Below are 21,777 nucleotides of genomic sequence, written 5' to 3'. Positions count from 1 at the left end.
CTCTAATCAGTTAAACATTTCAACATGCAGAGAAGATTTAGAACAAGCGAAGAAAAGAGATGAACCCGGATCGATGGATTCTCCGTGCAGTCCCCGATATCCACTAGACTAACGAGACGACCTCCCGGAAAGTCGAACTTTTTTAGTATTGACATAGTGATACCCAGCAAAACAATTGAAAGCTAACCGACTTCAAAGGGGTTTTTAGACCTAAATACTGTATATCAGCGCGGCTCATCTCAGAAAGGCTATTTCTTGTCGAACTAAAGCTCCAATTCTGCCTGTTTTCATTCTTTTTACAGCGGTAAGCTTGTCATATTAAGATCGGTTATTTCGTCGTATATTTGTTACGAAATGTCCAATGTCATTTTGAGGGTGGCCATGAGCGTAGACCAGTCGCTTAATTAGGATTTAGATTGGACAAGCACGCACGCTATGTTATAAATTGGAACTATTTCCTAAATAGTAGAATGGATGAAATAAATAAATATATTTGAAATGCGGACAATTTAAGTAATTGTCTCTTATGGACACCCGAAACACTCAGATGGCTTCAATGGCATTCGAACTAACGACCTCTGCGTTACTTGTACAATGCTCTACCACATAAATATATAATATATACATTTATTACATTCATCGAGTCCTTCACGGTAACACATGAGCCCAAGAAATTGACCTGCTCGCACCTGAGTGGCAGATCATGGGTTTGAATCCCATTGCAGCCATCTGAATTTTTCAGGTGTCCATAAGAGACAATTGCTTAAATTTTCCAGATAAGAGAGAGGATCACTTGTCGCTTTAAAATAAACGCTGGAAGAGTTTGGAAACGAACTTAAACTAACAAAGCAGTTTAATGTGTGAGCTTTACGAAATTCAGTGAGAGGTACACGTGTCAAATTTATTAACATTTCTGAAGATACTAATATATGAAAAACACGTTTGAACTGCGCAGACAGGCATTTTAAGATGTACTGTTCGTCGTAGGTATGAATGTTACATAATAAGGAAGCCTGAAAAAATGCAGGCTTTAACGGGATTTGAAACCATAATCTCTGATATGTAAACGCTGATGTTCTTGACACGTTTCTCTCCGAAGTTAAAAGCGTATGTCTCCCTCATAGCACTTTTCATATCCATCTCCTCTACTGGTTCATTACGACGTTACAAATTAAAATGACCATTTCCAAGTTCATTGATTAGGGTTATGGATTAGCATAGCCTGCGAACAGGCTATCTCTCATTCTACCCTCCAACCCCAGTCTCTCGGAGAGTCTGCTCGCAGGCTAGGGTTAGTAGAAACAATGTTGCATCGGTAGAGAGTGAAACGCGAACATTTTGGTTTGATCAAACGAGTTATTACTGGGTTGCCAGTATGGCAATCCCAGTCGGAAAGTGGGTGGGATTTGTTTGTTTTCTTTTTTTTCTTTTTTTTTTTTCCGTGTCGGTAAAAGTCTTGCCTGTCACTCCCCTGCTAAGTGGTATCTTTGTGCATAGGGCCTTCCGCTCGTATTTTCTTAGGATAGAGAGGGTAGTGGAAATGCGTAGATTTCTCTGGTGGACACAGTAGAATGATAAACTTAACCGGCAATGGCGTCGAAAGTCATGTAACGCGAATGGCGTTTTAGTGGATCTTTGAACAAAATATACCCTTATAAAGCTTAATAATGGCAAGTCATTTGGATTCTGAACAAGACAGGCGGTGGAATCTTAAAAGCGACGAGTAATGGACTTCGACAACAATCTGTCGCCCGTCGAGCCGAAATCAAAGTGAGCTGCATTTCTAAGATTTTACCAAGTGTGCTGTTATGTAGAACACTGAAACCAAATGGAAAATTCTCTGGTAACTTATGGGTTCAACAAAGACAGAGAACGAATCGAACACCTTAAGTGGATCTGTGATCAACTCTGCACAGTCTCCAGGGAAAAAAAATGGAAATGTGACAGCCAAGAATTATTTGAAAGAAAGCTTGTCGTCTATTTTGTGCTTCATTATTCAAGGAAAAGGTTCTTCATGGAAACAGTTTGATCCTGAAATTTTAGTTTGTTGTAATATTGCGCATATTTGACACGATTGAGTTTTTGCTCTTCACGCACGCAATGAAATAGGAAGGGGTTTTTGCCTCTAATAGCAAATATGTTGTTTGTTTCAAAAAATTGTTCGTTGGAAAAGGTGGCTGTAACATAGCGGCACCAAATTAGCACCTATTGTATATTACATTTCGCATACGCATATATAAGTAGGTTAGCACATTATGCAAAAGCAGAGAGCACACACAACCAGGCGGTGTGTGTGAACAACCAGAATAAAACTCCATCGACATCCGACTACATGGTGGAAGCATTTTACAAGAATAATCGCTAGAGTCAAATCGAAAGAGGCCAGCAGAAGCGAATTTGGAAACAGCAACGTCTTTTGCGTCGCAACAGATAAACTAGGACGATCCTGATCCGATAACTGCATTAGCAAGATTCAAACAAAAATGTCAGCTTATGTACGCAAGCGTTCTCAAAGACGCCGATGACGAAGAAAAAGTGAGCTATATTTTACTCTGGTCGGGTGAAAAAGGTCTGGACATTTACAACAGTTGGACATTCACAAAGGAGGAAGAGAGGAAAAAGCCTGCCATTATTTTCGAACGGTTCGAGAATCAATTGGAGCCGAAGACGAGTCATCGAATTCACAGATACACACTACAAGGAATGCGACAAGAACAAAGCGAGCCAGTGGACGATTTTATCTCAAGATTAAAAAACCTAGCAGCAAAATGTCAATTTCGCGACAGCACCGAAGTCGAAGACAGAGTTCTAGATCAGCTTATTTGGGGGTCAAAAAACCCCGATGTCCAGAAGTCCCTCATAGGCCGAGACAAATCATTGACCCTTGCAGGCGCTATCGAGATTGCAAGAAGCCACGAGGCGACAAGTAAACATATGAAGACACTGGCAGGAAGTAGCGAAAGCCATCAAGAGGATAGAAGTGTAGATGCCATTCATAAGGAACAAGAAAGGGAATCCTGTAACAACTGCGGAAAACCACACCTGAGGAACAATTGTCCAGCCTACGGTACACTATGTTGAGAATGTGGCAAAGCTAATCATTGGCAATCTGTCTGCCGATCCAGTAAACGGAAACAGTTTATCCAATGAAGAAAGCCGGTTTTCAAAAAATCTATTCACACGATTGAAGACAGGGGCGATGAAGACAATGATGAAATTCTCACAATTAGTACAATCGAGGTTAACACCACAGAAGACACGCAACATTCGACGACACACGACACACGCGATGAAGTCTTTGCAACACTGGAAATAACCCAGCCTGAAAAGAAGCGGAAAATTAATCTCCAGTGCAAGGTGGACACAGGTGCACAGAGCAATGTTTTGCCTATCAGGCTACTTCGCATAATCGCCCCAGAGAAGTTTGATGACGAAGGAAACCTCAAACCAGAAGTACTGGAAAAGAATGAAGCCGTCCTCTCAGCATACGGTGGCTCTGTAATCAAGCAGCTTGGCACCATAAACATCTCGTGCAAGTACAAAGATCGAGAAGAAGATTAACTGCATTTTCTACGTCACGGATACTTCAGGGCCAGCTATCCTCGGTCTAAAAGAGTGCATTGCACTAAAATTAGTCTCCCTCCACTGTACGCTAGGAACAAATCAATTAAACCAGGCTGATCCAACGAGCAGCTTCAATTCCCCAGCTCAAAATCCGGGTACTTGCAAGAAAAGCTCGAGTTACATTGGAAGTCATGTACCACTGGAAGAGCGGCCATCAATCACAAGTAAACAAGAGCTGATGGATATGTACCCAGAATGTTTTAATGGCACAGTTGGCTGTTTTGATGACTACACATACCACATCACACTGGATCCTGAAGTATCACCAGTGGTCCATCCACCCCGCAAAGTACCTGTCGCAAATGACGTTTTAGTGCATCTTATGTTGTTTGTTTCAATAAAATTTTTCGCTGGAAAAAGATTCTGTGATATTTTCTGCCTTTGCGAAATTATAATATCTTGTGTATTGAATTTTCGAGCTTAAGGTTGAAACGTGATACGGGAGGATATCTGTAAGCAGGAAAGGTTTCATGAAAATAAACAGGTCTGTTGGAAGCGTGCTTGAGTTTCAACAAAAATTTAAAATGAGCCCCAATATCAGCAAAAAAAATGTGACGCCGATGAAAAAGAAATAATCTGCTATTTCCAAAATGATGGAATTACCTGGTGATAAATAACCTTGTCTTGGAGAGTAAATTTTTGACTTATAAGAAACAATGGTTAACCCCGGGGTCAACCTCAAGAGTTTGGGCGATTATGATCTTTGTTTTGACTTTGCTCATTTATTGTGAAACTATATAACACTTGACAGAAAAAGAAACTTACGAAAACCCGGTATCTTGCCATCATTTGACACAGATGCTTCACTGTTTGGCGAGTAAACATGCCGCGGTAACTTAATCACGGCGTCCGCTGAATTCCGGCGATGTCACTTTCGATTTTGCGATTTATTTGTGCAACCAAAAGTGAACGTAGCAAAAATCTCCCAAATGTTTGTCGCTGATCGTAACTTTTTATATTCTATATTCACGGTTCAAAATTAATGTTGTTTTCATGTCGTAAATATGTTATTCTCGAGCGACCGTCCTGGAAACTTCCTTCTGCTCTTTCTAAAAACTGTGTATCAATTTACTTTTGCATCAATATTTGTTTTTGCATAAAGCAAGCTAACAAAATCTGTACCTTGCTGAGTTCGCATTTGTTAGCGTTAATAGTATTTTCGGTCCAATGCTTCTGTTTTACGAAGGGGTATATGTTTGAGGTCACCCATCCAGATACTAACCCCGCCGGACAGGGGGAACTTTAGTAAACTTTAGTAAACTTTAGTAAACTTTAGTATTACAAAGCTGTCAGATGCTCAGAGGGCACGCTTAAACTTGTGGTGACAAGAAGTTTATCAACATGTCAGCCCAGAAGCCAGTGTTTCTCACTTAACATTTATTTTCTTCAATCTTTATGGGTTCAGTACTTTGCTAGTAACCACATGTCTTCTCAGGCTATTTACCCAAGACTTCTACCATGGCACTACAATGATAGACAATACCAAAACAATATCGTGCACTGTTAGAGCTACATATTACGCAAGGACAGATCTGTTTCGTCGTTCGAACGTGTGAGGACCTGTGAGCCAAAGCGCCACTGCTGGTATGACTTCTGGGTGACACCTTAAATGTTCTTAATGACCCCCCAACTTGAAAAAAATTGCTTGGAACGGTGCACGTACCACAGGCAACCCAGTGTACCCTCACGGAGGGCCTAGTTAAAGGTAAATTACCGTAAGAAAGATCTATGAACTGACATTTCGAGCGTTAGCCCTTTGTCAAGGCGTCAATTCTTTTGTCGGTCCAATTCCAGGGCGTCAAGTGACAAATGACACCCAGAAAATAGGAAAATAGGAAAGACAGTGGCCAAAAAATAGGAAAAAAAATAGGAATTCTCATCCCAAAATAGGAACAATATAGGAAACTTTCCTCTTAACAAAGCCAACAGCTCTGTTCCACAACCCCCTTGCCTTATTTAATATCTAACCAAGATATCTAATATCTAACCAAGATATATAACCAAGATATCATGCCAAGATGGCATGCATTCCTCATAGAAACAAGTGTTAAAACTTGTTACTAAGAAAACCTTGTCCTTCACCTGCCAAATTAAATCATATTCAGTACTTCATAAGCAGGACTCCAAAAAACCCCCGTTCGGTCGTCCGAGATGTAGATTTCCCCCTCGGGCAAGTAACTTTCTTCCCTTACTTGCCCCACGGGCAAGAGCCCAGGCAAGCCGTTCGCGGCTATATTTTTGATAATGATTTTGAGAAGAAAGGGCACAAGGGTAATCAAGTGTTTAGAAGAAGCTTGACGAAAATTACAATTTATAGCGTTGTTTTGTTGATTGCGTGACGCACGCTCACAGCTCAGAAGTGGTTGCTTAGCACACGATGAAAATCTGCCCTGATCAAATTGCTTTCCAGAATTACAAATAGCCGCGTTTCGCACGACAAAGCTTTGTCTATTTCTTAGAATTCTAGCAATTTTCTGCGAGCATTTTCCAGCAACGGTATATCAAAGCTGTAGAAACTGTACGCGAGAGACACGTGGACCTTTAAACTCTGTTAACCATCGCTAGCATGCAAAGTGCAGACTATCACTATGGAATTCTTATTATTACTACAGTAACATGTCTTTGAGAATTATCAGGAACCCATAAGGGCTGAAACGTGTAACGGCCCCTTGGGTGCTGGGAAAACAGCTTCTGAATATTCAATTTGCTAAGTACCATATTTGAAACAACAAGAGAGAAACATTCAACCAATCATTTCGCAAGAACACCGTGACGCAATACCACCAATGTTCTCGCGCGAACTTAATTGGAGCGAGGGGTTTCCAAATATGGTACTTAGCACTGAATATTCGGAAGCTGTGAACGCGCGTTACACGTTTGGGTTTCTGGAATTATTGAACAAAAACATTAGGGTGTCATATAAAGGCGTCTGAAAACAGTCAGTTAAAAAAGCTCATTGAGATTGTATTGGGAAAGCAGATAGTCGTGATAGAGTATCTGACAATGTAGGGTACACACAACATGTACTTCAATGTGATTATAACTGCGTTCATCCATGTTAATTATTACAAACCGTACAGCTTCATAAAGACGGAATGAAGAAGATAAAAGTTGTGGAGGTGTTACAAAAAAATGAATATAATGGCCTAAACATGAAAGTGATCAGCACTAACATGACTACAGTCAAGATGGGTTTATTACATTAACACACACCTGTAGACAAGTACGGCTTCCATTTTTGGGTTCATGAATTATTAATGGGCTTGAAAATTTGGGCAAAGGGGAAGTGCCCTGGGCAAGCAAAATTTGAGAACTACTTGCCCAACGGGCAAGGTGGAATTTAAATATTTTTCGAGCCCTGTATAAGATTTAAGTCCACAGTTGTTTGAGACTGAGAAAGATACATGTAAGCAGCAAGATTATCTTTTTCTTGTAAACGGTAAATAACATATCAAAGTTCACAGTTACCAAATGTTTTACATACAATAAATACCAAGAAAGACTATCTTTAACCAAAAAAAGTCTAACGCTCATTATTTTTTTGGCGCTTTTAGCAGACTGGGTAACCTTACCTTTGCCAAGTTTTTGTGGGCAGTGCTTGTCGTTGACGACAAGGCTAAAATTTGTCTAACAGTTTATGCTGTTTTTCAGTCAACAATTCCTCTTTTCAGCTATCCCCTATTTTCTCTAAGTATTTCATTGCATCATCTCGCTTTCTCTTAGCAGAGTCAAGCATCATTGTGGCTACTTAAGTAACACTTCGTTGACAGTTGTTGCCAAAAACATGAGCTTGTTTGTAATGGTTACCACTCTAACAGCAGTCACAAAACGTATAAAGCTGAGAAATATTTGAATTTTTTTTGGAATAAAATATTACTATAGAGACAAAGAGATAACTGTCTTTAAAGAGATGGCATGTTAATAAAACAACTCTTGTTCGAAAACAAAGAGGATCGATGAAATTGGATTGAATAACTTGCCTCCTTTTATTAATCCCACATGGCAGCTGCACAAGCACAAGCATGCAAATGGCCGGTTGCTCCAAGCCAGGTTATCGTGAACCGTTGGTTAAAGGGTATCAAAGCTATGGTTTCCATGGCATTGTATTTGATGCTGGCTAGCGCTAACCATGCTTCGAGCAACCCAAACCTGATAGTTAATTTCGATAAAATATTGGCGTTACCGTCACGTATAACCCTCAGAAAAACGTCACGTCTTTTCTCCCTTATCAATGAAAGACTGACATGATTTGTCTACTCTCGCAAATCCCGCATCGCACACTCTAAAAAACGTTATTTGCTGTAGCATTCTTAAACTTACTGGAAACTTTAGTTTGTCCAGGTGAGGGAACACGCTTGCAGCACAAGTGACTCCAACCACTCGTACAAGGGACAGTTTCTATCAACAGGTAAGATTTAGATGGTTAATTGACATCAAAAGTTATTCATATAATAACTAATGCACGCATTTTGATTGGTTCGCATGTACGATCTATTAGAGGACAGACGCATAGCTGACGCCATCATCAAAACCTTTTAATTCTTTATTATATAAACCAAATAGATTCCATATTGCAGTGCGCCTTTTCAGTAATAGATCACAGAAGACGTCAAAAAGTGGTAAGAACATTAGTGAACACTTGGCTATCGCCCAGTGTGCCTCTTTGTTGTACTTACCACAATTTGGCGTCATCTGTGAAATCTTACTGAACAGACGCACGGCAACATGGAATCTATTTGCTACGCTGATCGTTAAGCATCCAAAACAAGAGTAGTCTGTAAGCTTGGGGGAAAAAGGCAACTTCCAACAAAAATGTAAGCAAACAAGCAAATGCACTTCACACTGAACAACAACATTGACACGTGTCGGCATGACAACAAAAATTATCCAAGTCTATTTTTTTTGTATCACTTTCTGACCTTTTTGTTTTCTCCCTGCTTGTGTCGTTCAATGCTTTTTCGAACATGGCTGAGAAACAAAAAGACATGTTGAAGTTATTGTGCGCGTAGCTTTCAACAACGGATTAGAAATATCAGGGAATGTGAACTGGATTTAAGATTTTCTTTACTCCACCGATATGCGGGAATTGCAGTGATAAATATGATACTGGATATAGCCGAAGCGGTTTTTTAACGTGTGTTGAACACAATTTGCCCAAAGATTCGGTTTTGCAATGGTAAGCTTACAAAGTCTCACTAAATTCTCAGCCAATACGAGATGAAAGCAATCAGCAATTGTGATTGGCTCTTAAGGAATTTCTCGCGTTGGGCGCAGGCAAACTTAATTTGCTTTGCTCCATGATTGGATGATGTTGTCTGAGTGGCCAGGGATATCCACGAGAAATCCACTGAAGGCGGAGACGCTGGCCCAGGACAGAGAGAAATGGTGTATTCTTGTAAAGGCATGACAGCTTCGGGAGTGGCAGATACGATCTCCCATAGGAAATCACATATTCTAAGAAGCGGCTAAATAACTTTTCTAAAAGAGCATTCAAGTGAAGCTATGATCCTCGCAGTTATGAACGCCGTTTTTGCAATTGCGCAGAGAAGCCTGAAAATTTTAAATAGGACTGCAACGGGGTTTGAACTCGTGACCTCGCGATACCGGTGCGACGCCGGTGTGAGTTGAACATTTTGAATTCCCGAATTAAAAGTTTGAATGGCACGTTTAAATTTTGACTCTAAAAGCGTTTCATAAAAAAAACAGCCGCGCAATAAACCTTATTCACGATGGCCGCCATGTTGGATTTGCTATTATCATGCAAATTAGCTGCACACTTCTACACAGATGATTTGTTTCACGTTCATTGAATGTTTATCACCTAAGCAGTAAAATACAATCATTACACAAGTTACTTCGACGTTTTTTAGTGAAAAATGAGCAGATAACGAAGTAGAAAGTCAAAATGTCAAAGGCAATCAAAAGATATAAAATTTTAATAAAAGATACTTAATTCTAAATACTAGAATGGACTTTTTGCGATGTTATTTCAATATTTCGTTGAGCCGATTTTCCGCAATTTGCTTTTTTTTTTTCAATGTTTGCCCCCCAGCATAACACATGGCTAATTTGCATGACAATATGAAAACCAACATAGCGGCTATCGTGAATAAGGCCTATTGCTGGAAGTGGTATATCCTTAAATTGATTAGTCGAATAATTAATTCTTACATTATTATAATCACTAACTATACTATAATATCTAATAATTATGAATGCACTCTGAATTTAAACTAAAATACTTACATTTTTAAGTATGCAAATAATACAATGCAATTTTAGTAAATGGAAATGTCTACTTCAAAATAATAGTAAATCAATTTTAGCTTATCTGCTAATTTAACAGTTACTTTTACACATTACAAATTACGTCATTCGAATTTTGATTCAATGGGAATGCGTGTGTATGTGCCTTAGTACTCACGTTCTTTCAGCTGGTGTGAGTTGTCCCTTTAGTAGCGCCTGCAGTTCTTTTAATTCCTGATTGTCACTCCCTGTGCTGTGAACACTGTATGGTAACACTGGCTTGGCGATTTTACGAATACTTCCGACTCTTACGAAGTCCTCAAAACCCATGTCTAGCAAACTGAAAGACAATGAGCTTGACTTTTTTCTCACCATTCTGAGCAATCCATTTTACAGATACGGCGGCCAATTTGAAATCCATTGTTTCAAATAGCTATCATGATTATGGGATTCTAAAATTTGCCCCCTTACAATCCCATGATAGCTATTTGACACAATGGATATCGAAATAGACGCCGTATCCGTGAAATGGTTCATAAAGCCAGCTCATACGAAACTTTCCGTGAGTCGTTTGGTGAGATACAATGTTTACAAATATGCGAGATCGCGAATCGGCCATCTCTAGACCTCTACCACAAGCGCATTAGCCAATCAAATTACCCTACGTTGGTGGCAACTGACTGAGGCATGAATTTGATATCAAGGGGTATTCTCTTGAGAGCGATGAACTTCACTCATCGTCGCTTGGTTAAGGTTGTAAAACTTGGTGAATTTTGTCGAAAAAAACAGTTGACTCATTTTACCTGCATTTCATTGTAGTTGATGAAGAAATTATAAGTAAATTGAAAACTGCAGCAAAATAAAAGTACTAGAAAAATGACGCATTTTTGGCTTTCCATCCTAAGAAGAAAGAGTAATTGACGACTCTTTACTGAACTCAAAAGGCTTGCGAACTTGAACTTGTTAAATTATCAAAAAGTAATCGTATGGGTTCCTAGTTAAAGTAGAGATTAATTTCACTCCTGTTTTCAAAGTCTTGATATATTAACTGGGTCACGTAACGACAACTGCATGTTCAAAACTTGGAAAACATGAATGAAATTTCATAAATATTCTTGTACTTTGGCCATTTCAACTTAATGAAAAACATAAAACAAACAGCAGCTACAAACAAAATGATAAAACGCATTTTACTTTGGACTTGACGTTTCGTATGCTACAACATACATAGCAACAAGCCTGTTGCAGGCTCCCAGATGGTAGGGAAAGAGAAAAAAATGCGTGCGAAAAATGAGTGGGCGCTTGGGCCCCCCACTCGCTTTTCCCACGCAGTTGTTTTCGTTTTCCCGACTATCTGCAGTATCTGGTAGCCTGGAACAGGCTACAACATACATCTTCAGAAGTGACGGTTGAACAAATTCAAATATGATATATATAAATTAAGAAGACTGGTAACTAAAGAGAATAAGATAAAAATAGTAAGATAAATAGTTAGCAGTGAAAACTAGCCGTTTAATAAAGTCATAGTTTTTCACTGCCAACGTTTTCGTTTAACGCTGGTTTAAGGTCACGTATTATAAGGTTTCCCTTATTTTACAATGTAAATCAGAGCTACCATTTGTTAAAACTTGAAAACGGTCCCATTAGCCGATGTTTGTTTATGATTATGAATGAAATTAATCCTTAATTTTACTGGAACCCATACGATTACTAAACCGGTGCATTGTAGGAACTTTCCGAAGAGTGCTTGTGGTCAGCGAAAGAGGCCCGTGGAGGCAGAACTCTACCGTTTCTTTGATGAAGAAAATCAGTCTCGTACACCTTATTCCAAAATGACCGCAACTTAAGTGTTCTTTGTTTCCCTGTAAATTGGCCCTGTTGGCGTCGCTTTCAAACGTAAAATTCAAAAGAATATTTAACCTAGAACGAAGCCAAAAAGGCCAATTTGCAATCCAACAAAAGTATACTAAAATGGCCGCCATTTTGGAATAAGGTGTATTTTTGGGAATAAATGTGAATTCCGATATGCCAGAGACACAGCATGATTTCTAAATTTTATGACACGCCTTACCTCAACAAAATGCGATCAACGGCAACGTTTGTCGTAGAGGACACAAGGATCTTGGAATGCGAGGAAGCATTGCTGACAGATTGGTAAAGAATTAAACAGAAACGAATCAACTACTTCAAAATTATTGCTGCAAGTAAGTACTTCGTCATTTCAGACCCATTAGGGATGATTGGCAGTTCTGATGACCCACTAACCACATCACAGTTTGGATTTAAGCGTTCGCCCTTCATCAAGGGAGGCGCGGTGGCCTCATGGTTAGTGTGCTCGACACCGGATCGAGTGGTCTGGGTTCGGGGCCTCGCCGGGGACATTGTGTTGTGTTTGCTCTTGGGCAAGACACTTTACTCTCACGGTGCCTCTCTCCACCCAGGTGTATAAATGGGTACCGGCGTAATGCTGGGGGTAACCCTGCGATGGACTAGCATCCCATCCAGGGGGGAGTAGAAATACTCCTAGTCGCTTCATGCTACAGAAACCGGAGATAAGCGCCGGCCTGATGAGCCTTCTGGCTCGTAAGCAGAGACTTTACCTTTACCTTCATCAATGCGACTGGGTCATTTCGCTCATGAGTCAGTTCCCTCTTACGAACAGCTAACAATCGAAACACCAGCTTTCAAATTTCAAGTTTTCAACTTAAGGCAGTCGCGATTTTGTCCGTGATTTTCTCGTCCCATCCTGACTACCTACCCCTGGGTCTCCGAGGATAACTTTTGTCCCGCACACTTTCACTACGGGCCCGCAGTAATTCGCTTTACGATGTTGCGGTCACCCTACCGTATTCACCTACGGCCAGGCTAATAAAATAGATTATTACACAGATACTGATGAAATACCAGGATTTCTTCTTTTACTAAAAAATCATATCTTCACCGCGCGCAGTGAACATATAACTTTCATCTTTCACATGTGTCGTCATGGTAACGAAGACGATTAGCCAATAAAACGCGAGCTTCCTCTTCACTGTAAGATACTTTTGTGCTTCAATATAATTCTCCTCCACCACATTAACATTTTTATTGCAAAATCTCACATTATCATAAGAACACATCTTGTTTCTACACAAAATGCGTGTTTTAGCGGTTGGTGACCACTTTTTCATCATTCCGAAAATGAGTAAAACAAGTTGTTTTAAATCTGGACATTTCATCAATATCAATATTATAATAAACAGAACATTACATGGCCGCTTGGGGCTACGAATTTTATTTTTGAGTGCTGAAAGTATCTGTCACGCGTTCGATTCGCTCACTCGTGATAGATACTTTCAGCACGAGAAGATAAAATTCGTATCCCCAAGCGGCCACGCAATATCCTCTATTTTTACAGCCAGCCACTGTGCGAGTAAGTACCACAAATGCATGTGCTCACACAAAATTTGGCGCAACTGATCATTTTCACAACAAGCAGACTATAAACGAAGGAGAGAAGTGATCGTAGCACTTATCTGGACAATTTAATCCATTTGCTCCCATTGAAGCCAAGTGAATTTTTGAGGTGTCTATAACTTTAAAGAGAGAATTACTATAAAGTCTCTATCCGGCCTACAGGGTTTTCATGGTTTTTGCATTTCTATAAAGCGTAGATTAATGTCCCAAAAATAATTTTCCGATTTTGCCAGCAATCAAGCTTTGAAGTTTGCGCTTTGGCCCCGCCCAATCAAGTTGACCGCGTAATCGAAGATGTAACTAGTGACGTCACTTCAGGAACGACTCGAAATTTGACTACCTTCATAGACCGATCGTCGTCTAGTTTCATTAATTAAGCGACACTTTAGGACACAGTTTAGTGAGTGATGGAACATCAAAGCGACTTTTCTTCTGAAGATGATGGCAACGGTCTTTTATCGGATTCGAACGAAAAGATGGAGTTCGAAGATCTAGACTGGTTTGACGGTGATGCTCCTTCCGATTCAGAAGGCCCCTATTGTCAACAGCCACTCCGATCCTCACCATAACATGGAATTTTATGTAATGCTATGCCCTTCTTTGCATGAGGAATATTTGAACAACCCGCAAAAACACATCTATCAGGCATAATTTCCGAAGAGCCCGCCAAAATGATCCTCCAAAAAAATTAAATTGGGCGCGAGGGTTCCTGACATGACGTCACTTTCGAATCTGGAACCAAGTCTCTTTCTGGTGCTGTCCCCCGGTGAACTTGATTGGGCGTTGTCAAAGCGCAAACTTTGAAGCTTGATTTCGGGGTCAAAAAGTGGCGGAATCGAAAAATTATGTTGGGGGCATTTAACTACCCTTTATATATAGAGATGCCAAAACCATAAAATCCCTGGAGGCCGTAGAGACACTTCAATTGTCCAGATTAGTGCAAGGGTCACTTCTCTACTTCGTGACGAAGTTTCTTCAAAGAAATCCATTCCTTGATTGCAGTGAAAATTGAACGCACCTTTGTTGGTTTAGAGAGTCTTTGATGTTAAATAGTTCAACCAGATATAAAACAATCACAGACAAAAGGTAGCTCTTTCCTGCACCGAAGACCCCTACAGAGAAACGAAGAAAGTGCATTTCATCAGTGCCTCTTGCTGAACGATCCTCATACTTAAAAGGTTGGTACTTTGTCGGTGTTGAAGGTTTCTTTTAAGTCCTGCTTCATAGAGCTGTAGCAAACACAGCAGGCAACGGCTAAGAACAAGTCATCTCCAATAAGTTTGCGTTATTTTAATCGGCCATGGCTAACTGAATTCAAGTAATGAACCAAAATTTGAAGGTTTTACGCAGCAATAAGTAATTTACTAAGAACTCGCATTTTTTGCATTCGTTCTTTAGATCAAGTGGAGATGAAATTAGCTGGCATCGGCACTTAAAATCTAAGAGGAGAACAAAAAAATTATCCTGATGTGCTTACATTTCCTAAAAAATCAAAAGCACAAACACACGAGCAAAGGTATTTGTTTTGATCAGTACACTTGTTGTCCTGTGAGGATCTGTTGTCAATATCGTCGTTACTCACGCTTCCTAAGTAATGCTTCAGCAAGACAACTGCCAAGCTTGTATAGGGGTGATTACTCAAACAAGGGAGGCGCGGTGGCCTCATTGTTAGTGCGCTCGACTCCGGATCGAGCAGTCCGGGTTCGGGGCCTGGCCGGGGACATCGTATTGTGTTCTTGGGCAAGACACTTTACTCTCACGGTGCCTCTCTCCACCCACGTGTATAAATGGGTACCGGCGTAATCCTGGGGGTAACCCTGCGATGGACTACCATCCCATCCAGGGGGGAGTATAAAAACTCCTAGTAGCTTCACGCTACGGAAACTGGAGATAAGCGCCGGCCTGATGGGCCTTCTGGCTCGTAAGCAGTGACTTTACTCAAACAAAACTGACCATGAATCAAGGAAACTGGTGGCTGATAATTCGAGTCATTAGTTTTCTCACAGGAACTGAACATTCTTGCACACGACTGAAGAGCTGCCGCTTGATCCTGTACACAATCAAACAAAACAAGTTAAATCATGTAGAAAAAAAAAACACGACATATACCACTTTTGGTGAATACTGTGCAAAACGACTTCGTGATTTCTTTTAAGTACGCTCAAACGTAACAAGGAATAGTAAAAAGAAGCGAGTCCTTAGCCTGTTTTTAGCGTTTACTGCCACCAGGAATTTGCAAAAGCAAACCTCGTGATGTCAGCACCTGAAATTTTCTTCTTGACGTACAAGCCTTAAATTACGCCGTCTGCATCTTCAACAAACAAGATGTTGAGAAACAGAGAATCGACTCATGCCCATAATCTCACTCAAAATATAAAAATACTCTGAGATGTTTGAAGTTCAAATTGATTATGCCCAAGCAGTCTTGTTCAATTCATCTGTTGTTTCTAACGCGAGTAACAGAATCTTTCATTAACAAGGCTAAAAAGAAAAGATACATGTAGCAGCTGAAACTAACCTTGTTTAAATTAAACCGGGCAATCATTTCCTCAGCTAAGGCTCCCTAAGGAAAAAGAGGAAACATCAACAAATGAAATCAATAGTCACAAAGCAGTGGCAAGGAAGGGTACCAGAAAAGAGAAGATTTTTTTTGCCTTCTGCTCTCCATAAAAACAGTTTATTTGACTTGAATCGTACGTAAACTCTTGAAGTGTAAGGGAATCTCTGACCATTTGTTTTATGAACATTCTAGTTTGCTCACAGAAGGCATCGTCTTATTTACAAATTGACTTCAAAAGGCAAAAGAACTTGTTAAACTTAGTTTAATCTCACATTCTAAGCCTTAACGAGCCAGTCATAAGTCATCAAAAACTAATAAATTCTTGGGTGGCAAAGGCGATCTCGTACTTTCTTTGTAAACTCTCAAATTTTCAAAGCATTATTGCTTATTATCAGCAAAAAGTGTTCACTGTGATACAGCTACTCATTACCGCGCTATATCCAGTCTCTGTTGACAACTATTCATTTTTTTATTTTGCTATTTTTTTACACACTAATTTGCCAATAGACTTTACTTTAATATAACTTTTAAAATTCAATTTATAAATGGCATCGCGAATTTGCAGATGCTTACAAGTATGAAGTATGAAAACTTGCAAAGAAAATCATCGACCGAAATGATATATATGAAATGAATCATATATTGAACTGCGGATATGAAATCAAGTGAAGCATCGCACCGGTATCGCGAGGTCACAGGTTCAAACCCCGTTGAAGCCATGAATTTTTCTCTGATAACTAAGAGAGCCATAGCTTCAATTGAAACAAAATCATGGACAATCTCGGTTTCAAAAATTACAAATACGAAAATCTAATTTAAAAAATGAAACGTAAATCAAAAGAGGGCAGTTCTTATCAAATTCCGGTAGTTTGTATAAAATACAAACAGCTCTTTGCTCTCGCTCAGCAATTCATTGAACTCACAATTCACGAACTCGCTTAGCAATTCATTGAAACAGGAAAATTTGGTTTATCAAACGTGTTAATAAAGGTCGAATTACGTGAATGATTTGGAAAGCTCAGGTTTCGAGCATTAGCCCTTCGTAAGAGCGAATGCTAACGCTCGAAACGTCACTCTCCCACCGACGCAGCACCACAGTTTCAATAGAAACTAGAAATTTGCTAGAAATTTGTCAGTCTTTGCTCTCGTGTTTTTGAAATCTTGCTCATCTATAAAGTCATCTATTGTTCTTTCAAAGAGAGCAAATCTTGGCAGTTCTTCTTTCATTTTGTTTTTATTGAAAGCCACGCGCTTGTTGCCCTCCACTATGAAGTACTATCGTTCGTGTCTCTGATTGGACGATGTACTTTCAAAGTCGTTCGCTTTTCTGATTGGTTGGTTGTGTAATTCGTGAGAATTTTATGCGGGCTTTTTTTCAATTGTAAATCTCACAGTATGTACAAAACTAAAGTGTTTATTCAGTAGGATTCTAACGTGCGTTTTTCACCGTGCCCGACCACGCATTTATGCCGGGCAGGCGGGGCATATTTTCACTTAATGCGCTGTTACATGTTGAAACTTTTAGTTCAAACTTGTGTGCAACGGCGCTGCGAAACAAGTCTCAGGAGGCATTGCACCGTGTAACATGGTCGACTTCGAGAAACTTTTTTGAACTTCCGTTGCGTGACAAGTTTCACGAAAAGTAGAACCGCTTTCTACTTCCGCAACGATCGCAGCAATCGCAGTGGTGATAAAATCAAGAGTTTCACTGTGTAACACCACTACGTGAAACTGGTTTCGCTTGGTCTTGTTACGCTACGCTGGCTAAGGCCATGGAAACAACACTTCGAGACCAGTTTTAACGTTTCCGAACGATTTCCGACTTTTTTTGTAACACGATGCAACGCCTGCTGAAACTTATTTTGCAGCTAAAAGTTTCAACGTGTAACAGCGGCTTAAGAATACTGGGCAGTGCACGTCAGAAAAACTATGTGAAAGCTTAACTACAAAGCCGCTGTTACATGTTGGAACTTTAAGCTGAAACTTAAGTGCAACGGCGATGCAAAACAAGTTTTCATCAGGCGTTGCATCGTGTAACATAAGGTCGGAACCATCTAATCGGATCATTATTAATCTAGTTTTTATCGACTCCTCAACGGCTCCTCGAGTTGGTCATCGATGTGCTCAAAGGTTTCCAATAAATTTCTAACGTTAGTAGCTCAGTCTTCTGCTCAAGTTTGTCAGCCACATATTCTTCGTAAACGGAAGCTTATAAGTGTTAATATTTTCAGGCTCACTTTCACATTGATCATTTTATGACATGCGCATTACTTGGCACTTTAACTAAATTCGGGTTGGCCCAATATCTGGAAGTTATCAATTACCTGGCAAAGTTTCATGCTTTTATCATAAAGGTAAACAGTTGAGCTCTCTTTTAATATTAGGTTAATAACAGCTGGACCACAATTGGATTACCAGTCCTGCCTGTAGATGAATTCCATGAAAAGCAGACCAAAAGTGGTGAAACTACTGCTTGTATAGTGCGGCTTGGACTTCAATAAAATTGCCTTCTGAGGATTTAGGGCCCGCGACTTTTTCTGTTTGTTGATGCCGCAGTGAGTGAGCCTGAAGCGAACGACCGAGGCAGCTCTCTAATCGGGAGAACACATTTTCTTCGAAATTCAAGGGATTGTGGTCAAAGGCGCTAGGAAGTGTGGTTATGCACGAATAGAGGAATAAAGATGCGCGGTATGATCTTCCAATCCTTAACTATAGATAGTTTACACTGTCACGCAACAAAACAATAAATTTGAAATGCCAAGAACTTGGAATTTTGTAGGAAACAAATCTTTTCATCACCTCTCCAATTCTCAGGATTGTACGGTGCATCGTTTCTGAGTTATTTGTCGAAGCGTTTCACGCAACTTTATAGAGTTTTGTATGGAGACGCCATGTGGCCCACCAATATGGAGGCTGGTAATCAACGAAAAGTCCGAAAACACCTGGCCCCAGTAGTTCAGAAGGTGGGATAATGCTATTCATTGAATAGCGCAATTTGGTTTTATCCGGCGGATAGTGCTATCAATCGTTTGAACAACTGACACCTGGAGTTCACTTCGTGATGAAAGAGCTTACTTCTCGCTCATGAGATAAAATTCATGTGTATGAACAAATCTCCTTACGTACTTGGAAGGCTCAAACTGCTGAGATTCATCGGGATAGACCTTTCTTTTCAACCAAATAGCTTTATATCGTGGTGTCAGGCAAGGTGACAATTCGGAAATTCAGAATGCTGTATTTTCGAAACGAAAAACGTCACGGAACTGAAAACCTAAAGAAATTTATTTTCAGGTAATCTTCAACCTCCTTTAGATAAAAATTCAGAAGACCTTGCGAATTTGAGTTCAGAATTTGATGACGTCACTGCGAAAACTACCTATTATTTTCTTTCTTCTCTCGACTGCGGTCCAGAAGTAGGTCGAGTTGGGGGTCCACGTTTTGTACCCTCTCTGCTCAAGATCTATTAAAATCTCCCTTCAATTTCACGCACGAACCGTCGTTAAATTACCGCAAGCATAACTGACATCAAAAGAAATGGGTTTGCTGTGCTTTAAAATAACACAACCTCTTGCCAGAAAAAATGACAGCACTGATTTAGAATAATAATGACTTGTCTTATTATTCTTAGAACCGAGGGCTCTCAATACATAATAGCTTTCCAGCTATCATGAATTATAACTTACAGTTATTTCTGAAGGGAGATAAAATCTTTCACCAGGCGGATTCCCCAATAAAGGAGAAACAAAGGACGACTTGGCTCGTGGTAAACTTCTCTTGTTTTTCTCCACTGTCTCCGGCCTGCGAATTAGACAAATTTATGTCAACATTGCATAGGCCATATACCTGTATGCTGGTGCACATATCTTACTACTGATAGTCAAACATCATATAAATCAAAACAGGAAAATAAGCAAGGTGTTAACCCTAATATTAAAAAAGGCTTCACATCGGAGAGATCTGTTTTTCGATGTTGACTCAGGCATACTCGGATGAAATCCGATCTCCTTTGCAAAAGTCGAACCTGCGACCTTCCTTCCGATTACTAGTTCGGATGCTCTACCACTGCCCTATAGGAGACCCGTGGGAGACAGGCCATTATCCATGATTTGGATGGTGACTCGGGAATATTCGGGGAAAAAGCCGAGCGCTCCTTTGCAGAAGTCGAACTTACGAACTTACAATTACTAGTTCGGATTCTCTACCACTGAACTATAGGAAATGTCACGTGGGAGCCAGACCATTGAACTAGGTTCATTAGGCTTCACATTATAGAAAATTAAAAAGACCAAAAGTACACCAAATTCATTTAAAGTTTTCCTTGAGTCCTTCTTCGTAAGAAGACATAAGTCAAGTCATCGATTCACCATGAATTTGTTTTCAAGTCCACGGGAAGAGTGGTCTGTAGTGAAACAAAGGAGTGATACCAGTTCAAGAGAGACCACCATATGTCGCCTTTGCGTCTTTAAGAACTTGAAGTCATCCAATTTTCTTTTACGAACTGAAGCATTCCATAGCAATTAGCAGACGCGCCCCATGACCACAAGTCATTTCTCTCGCTAAGATGGTTTTTGCCGACAGTATGGAAAAACAATTTTTGCACTGATGTCACCAGTTCTATTCTCTCAGACTGTTACTTTATTCCGTCAGTTTTGCATAAGATGTAACCAGCTGGGGTTAACCTAGTTTAAGAATATTGTGTAATGACGACGCTGCCAAATGTTTATTTTTCATCGTCAGGGGTTGGATGGTGATATTGCAGATCAGCTGTAAAGTGACCCTCTAAATTGCACTGAAGAGAAAACGCTGAGTTCACCGACTTTTTGATCTTATAAGCAATGACAGACAGCAACCAGATGTGTACTTATTGTCTTCTCGAGCCGAAATTTTGCAAGCTTGTCTCTGGAAGAGTACGAGTCAAACTGGCGCATTGGTCACAAACAATACAATACAATACAATACAATACAATACAATACAATACAATACAATACAATACAATACAATACAATACATTCTTAACTGACCACTTCCCATAGGGGGTTTTCAGGGCGGTGAAACCCAACCAACGAAACTATAGGACAGGCCACAGTTGTTTAAAGGGTGGATAACGCTATCCACCGGATAAATCACTATCATTTTCCTCTTTAAAAAAGCATTTTTATAATGTCCGCCATTTTTATTTTAGTCTTATATATTGTATTGCTCTTCTTACGCGCTTTTGAACTCAAAGGATTCTAGCCCTGTATTTTATCAACATTGTTATTATTATTATTATTATTATTATTATTATTATTATTATTATTATTATAATAGAGCAATCGGTTTCTCTATTACTTATCCACTGGATAGTGATTTATCCGGTGGATAGTGCTATCAATCGTTTGATCAACTAGGGCCAGAGCAACAACAACTGTTCAAAATCCCAACTGGCTGGAGGCAAACCAGTTGGCTATTTACAAATGCAGCCTATAAGTTGAACCAGGGACTACAAGGATCAAATTGAATTAGTGGCCAGGACGGGTCTTGAATGCGGTATCTTCGGTTCTCAAGGCAAGCGCCATAATCACTAGGTCGCACTGTCTCCAACCTCTGAGGGATGAGTTCCAGTCGATCTCAACCAGTGGACCCATCACATATGGCTGTGGTGTTTTACTCCAACATTAAACATGGCCAGCCCATATCGCGGCAGCCAGAGGCGCCTATTGGCCGCGAAAAGCCCCCTATGGGGAGCGGTCAAATAAGTATATTATGTATAAGGAAACGGTACTGCTAGCATCAAGGCAGTTTGAAAGAAGAACACCTCACTCCCAATCGACGTCTATCCCTCAAAAGTGCCTAGCTTCTTAGGTGCTCAAGAAATTATAACTACAATCCTGGACAAAATTCCTTGGGA

General features: G+C 40.0%; 1 protein-coding gene across 2 annotated transcripts in view; it reads right to left on the bottom strand.

Annotated features, from left to right (window-relative positions):
- Nucleotides 1-21,777, bottom strand: part of LOC138032987 (5'-3' DNA helicase ZGRF1-like) — a 70,543-nt gene that overhangs the window by 25,970 nt on the left and 22,796 nt on the right. For both annotated transcript variants that reach the window (XM_068880712.1, XM_068880713.1), the window contains exons 19-26: nt 19,570-19,684; nt 15,845-15,889; nt 15,280-15,376; nt 14,345-14,438; nt 11,942-12,013; nt 10,049-10,210; nt 8,544-8,592; nt 7,945-8,022 (exon numbers count right to left, since the gene is read on the bottom strand). In XM_068880712.1, the coding sequence (XP_068736813.1) occupies nt 7,945-8,022; nt 8,544-8,592; nt 10,049-10,210; nt 11,942-12,013; nt 14,345-14,438; nt 15,280-15,376; nt 15,845-15,889; nt 19,570-19,684 (712 nt within the window). The remainder of the gene's footprint in view (nt 1-7,944; nt 8,023-8,543; nt 8,593-10,048; nt 10,211-11,941; nt 12,014-14,344; nt 14,439-15,279; nt 15,377-15,844; nt 15,890-19,569; nt 19,685-21,777) is intronic.

The sequence above is a fragment of the Montipora capricornis genome, chromosome 14 (assembly GCF_036669925.1).
Source record: "Montipora capricornis isolate CH-2021 chromosome 14, ASM3666992v2, whole genome shotgun sequence".
Lineage (NCBI taxonomy): Eukaryota > Metazoa > Cnidaria > Anthozoa > Scleractinia > Acroporidae > Montipora > Montipora capricornis.
Note: the sequence above shows the minus strand (reverse complement) of the source record. Positions and strands in the feature narration are given on the sequence as shown.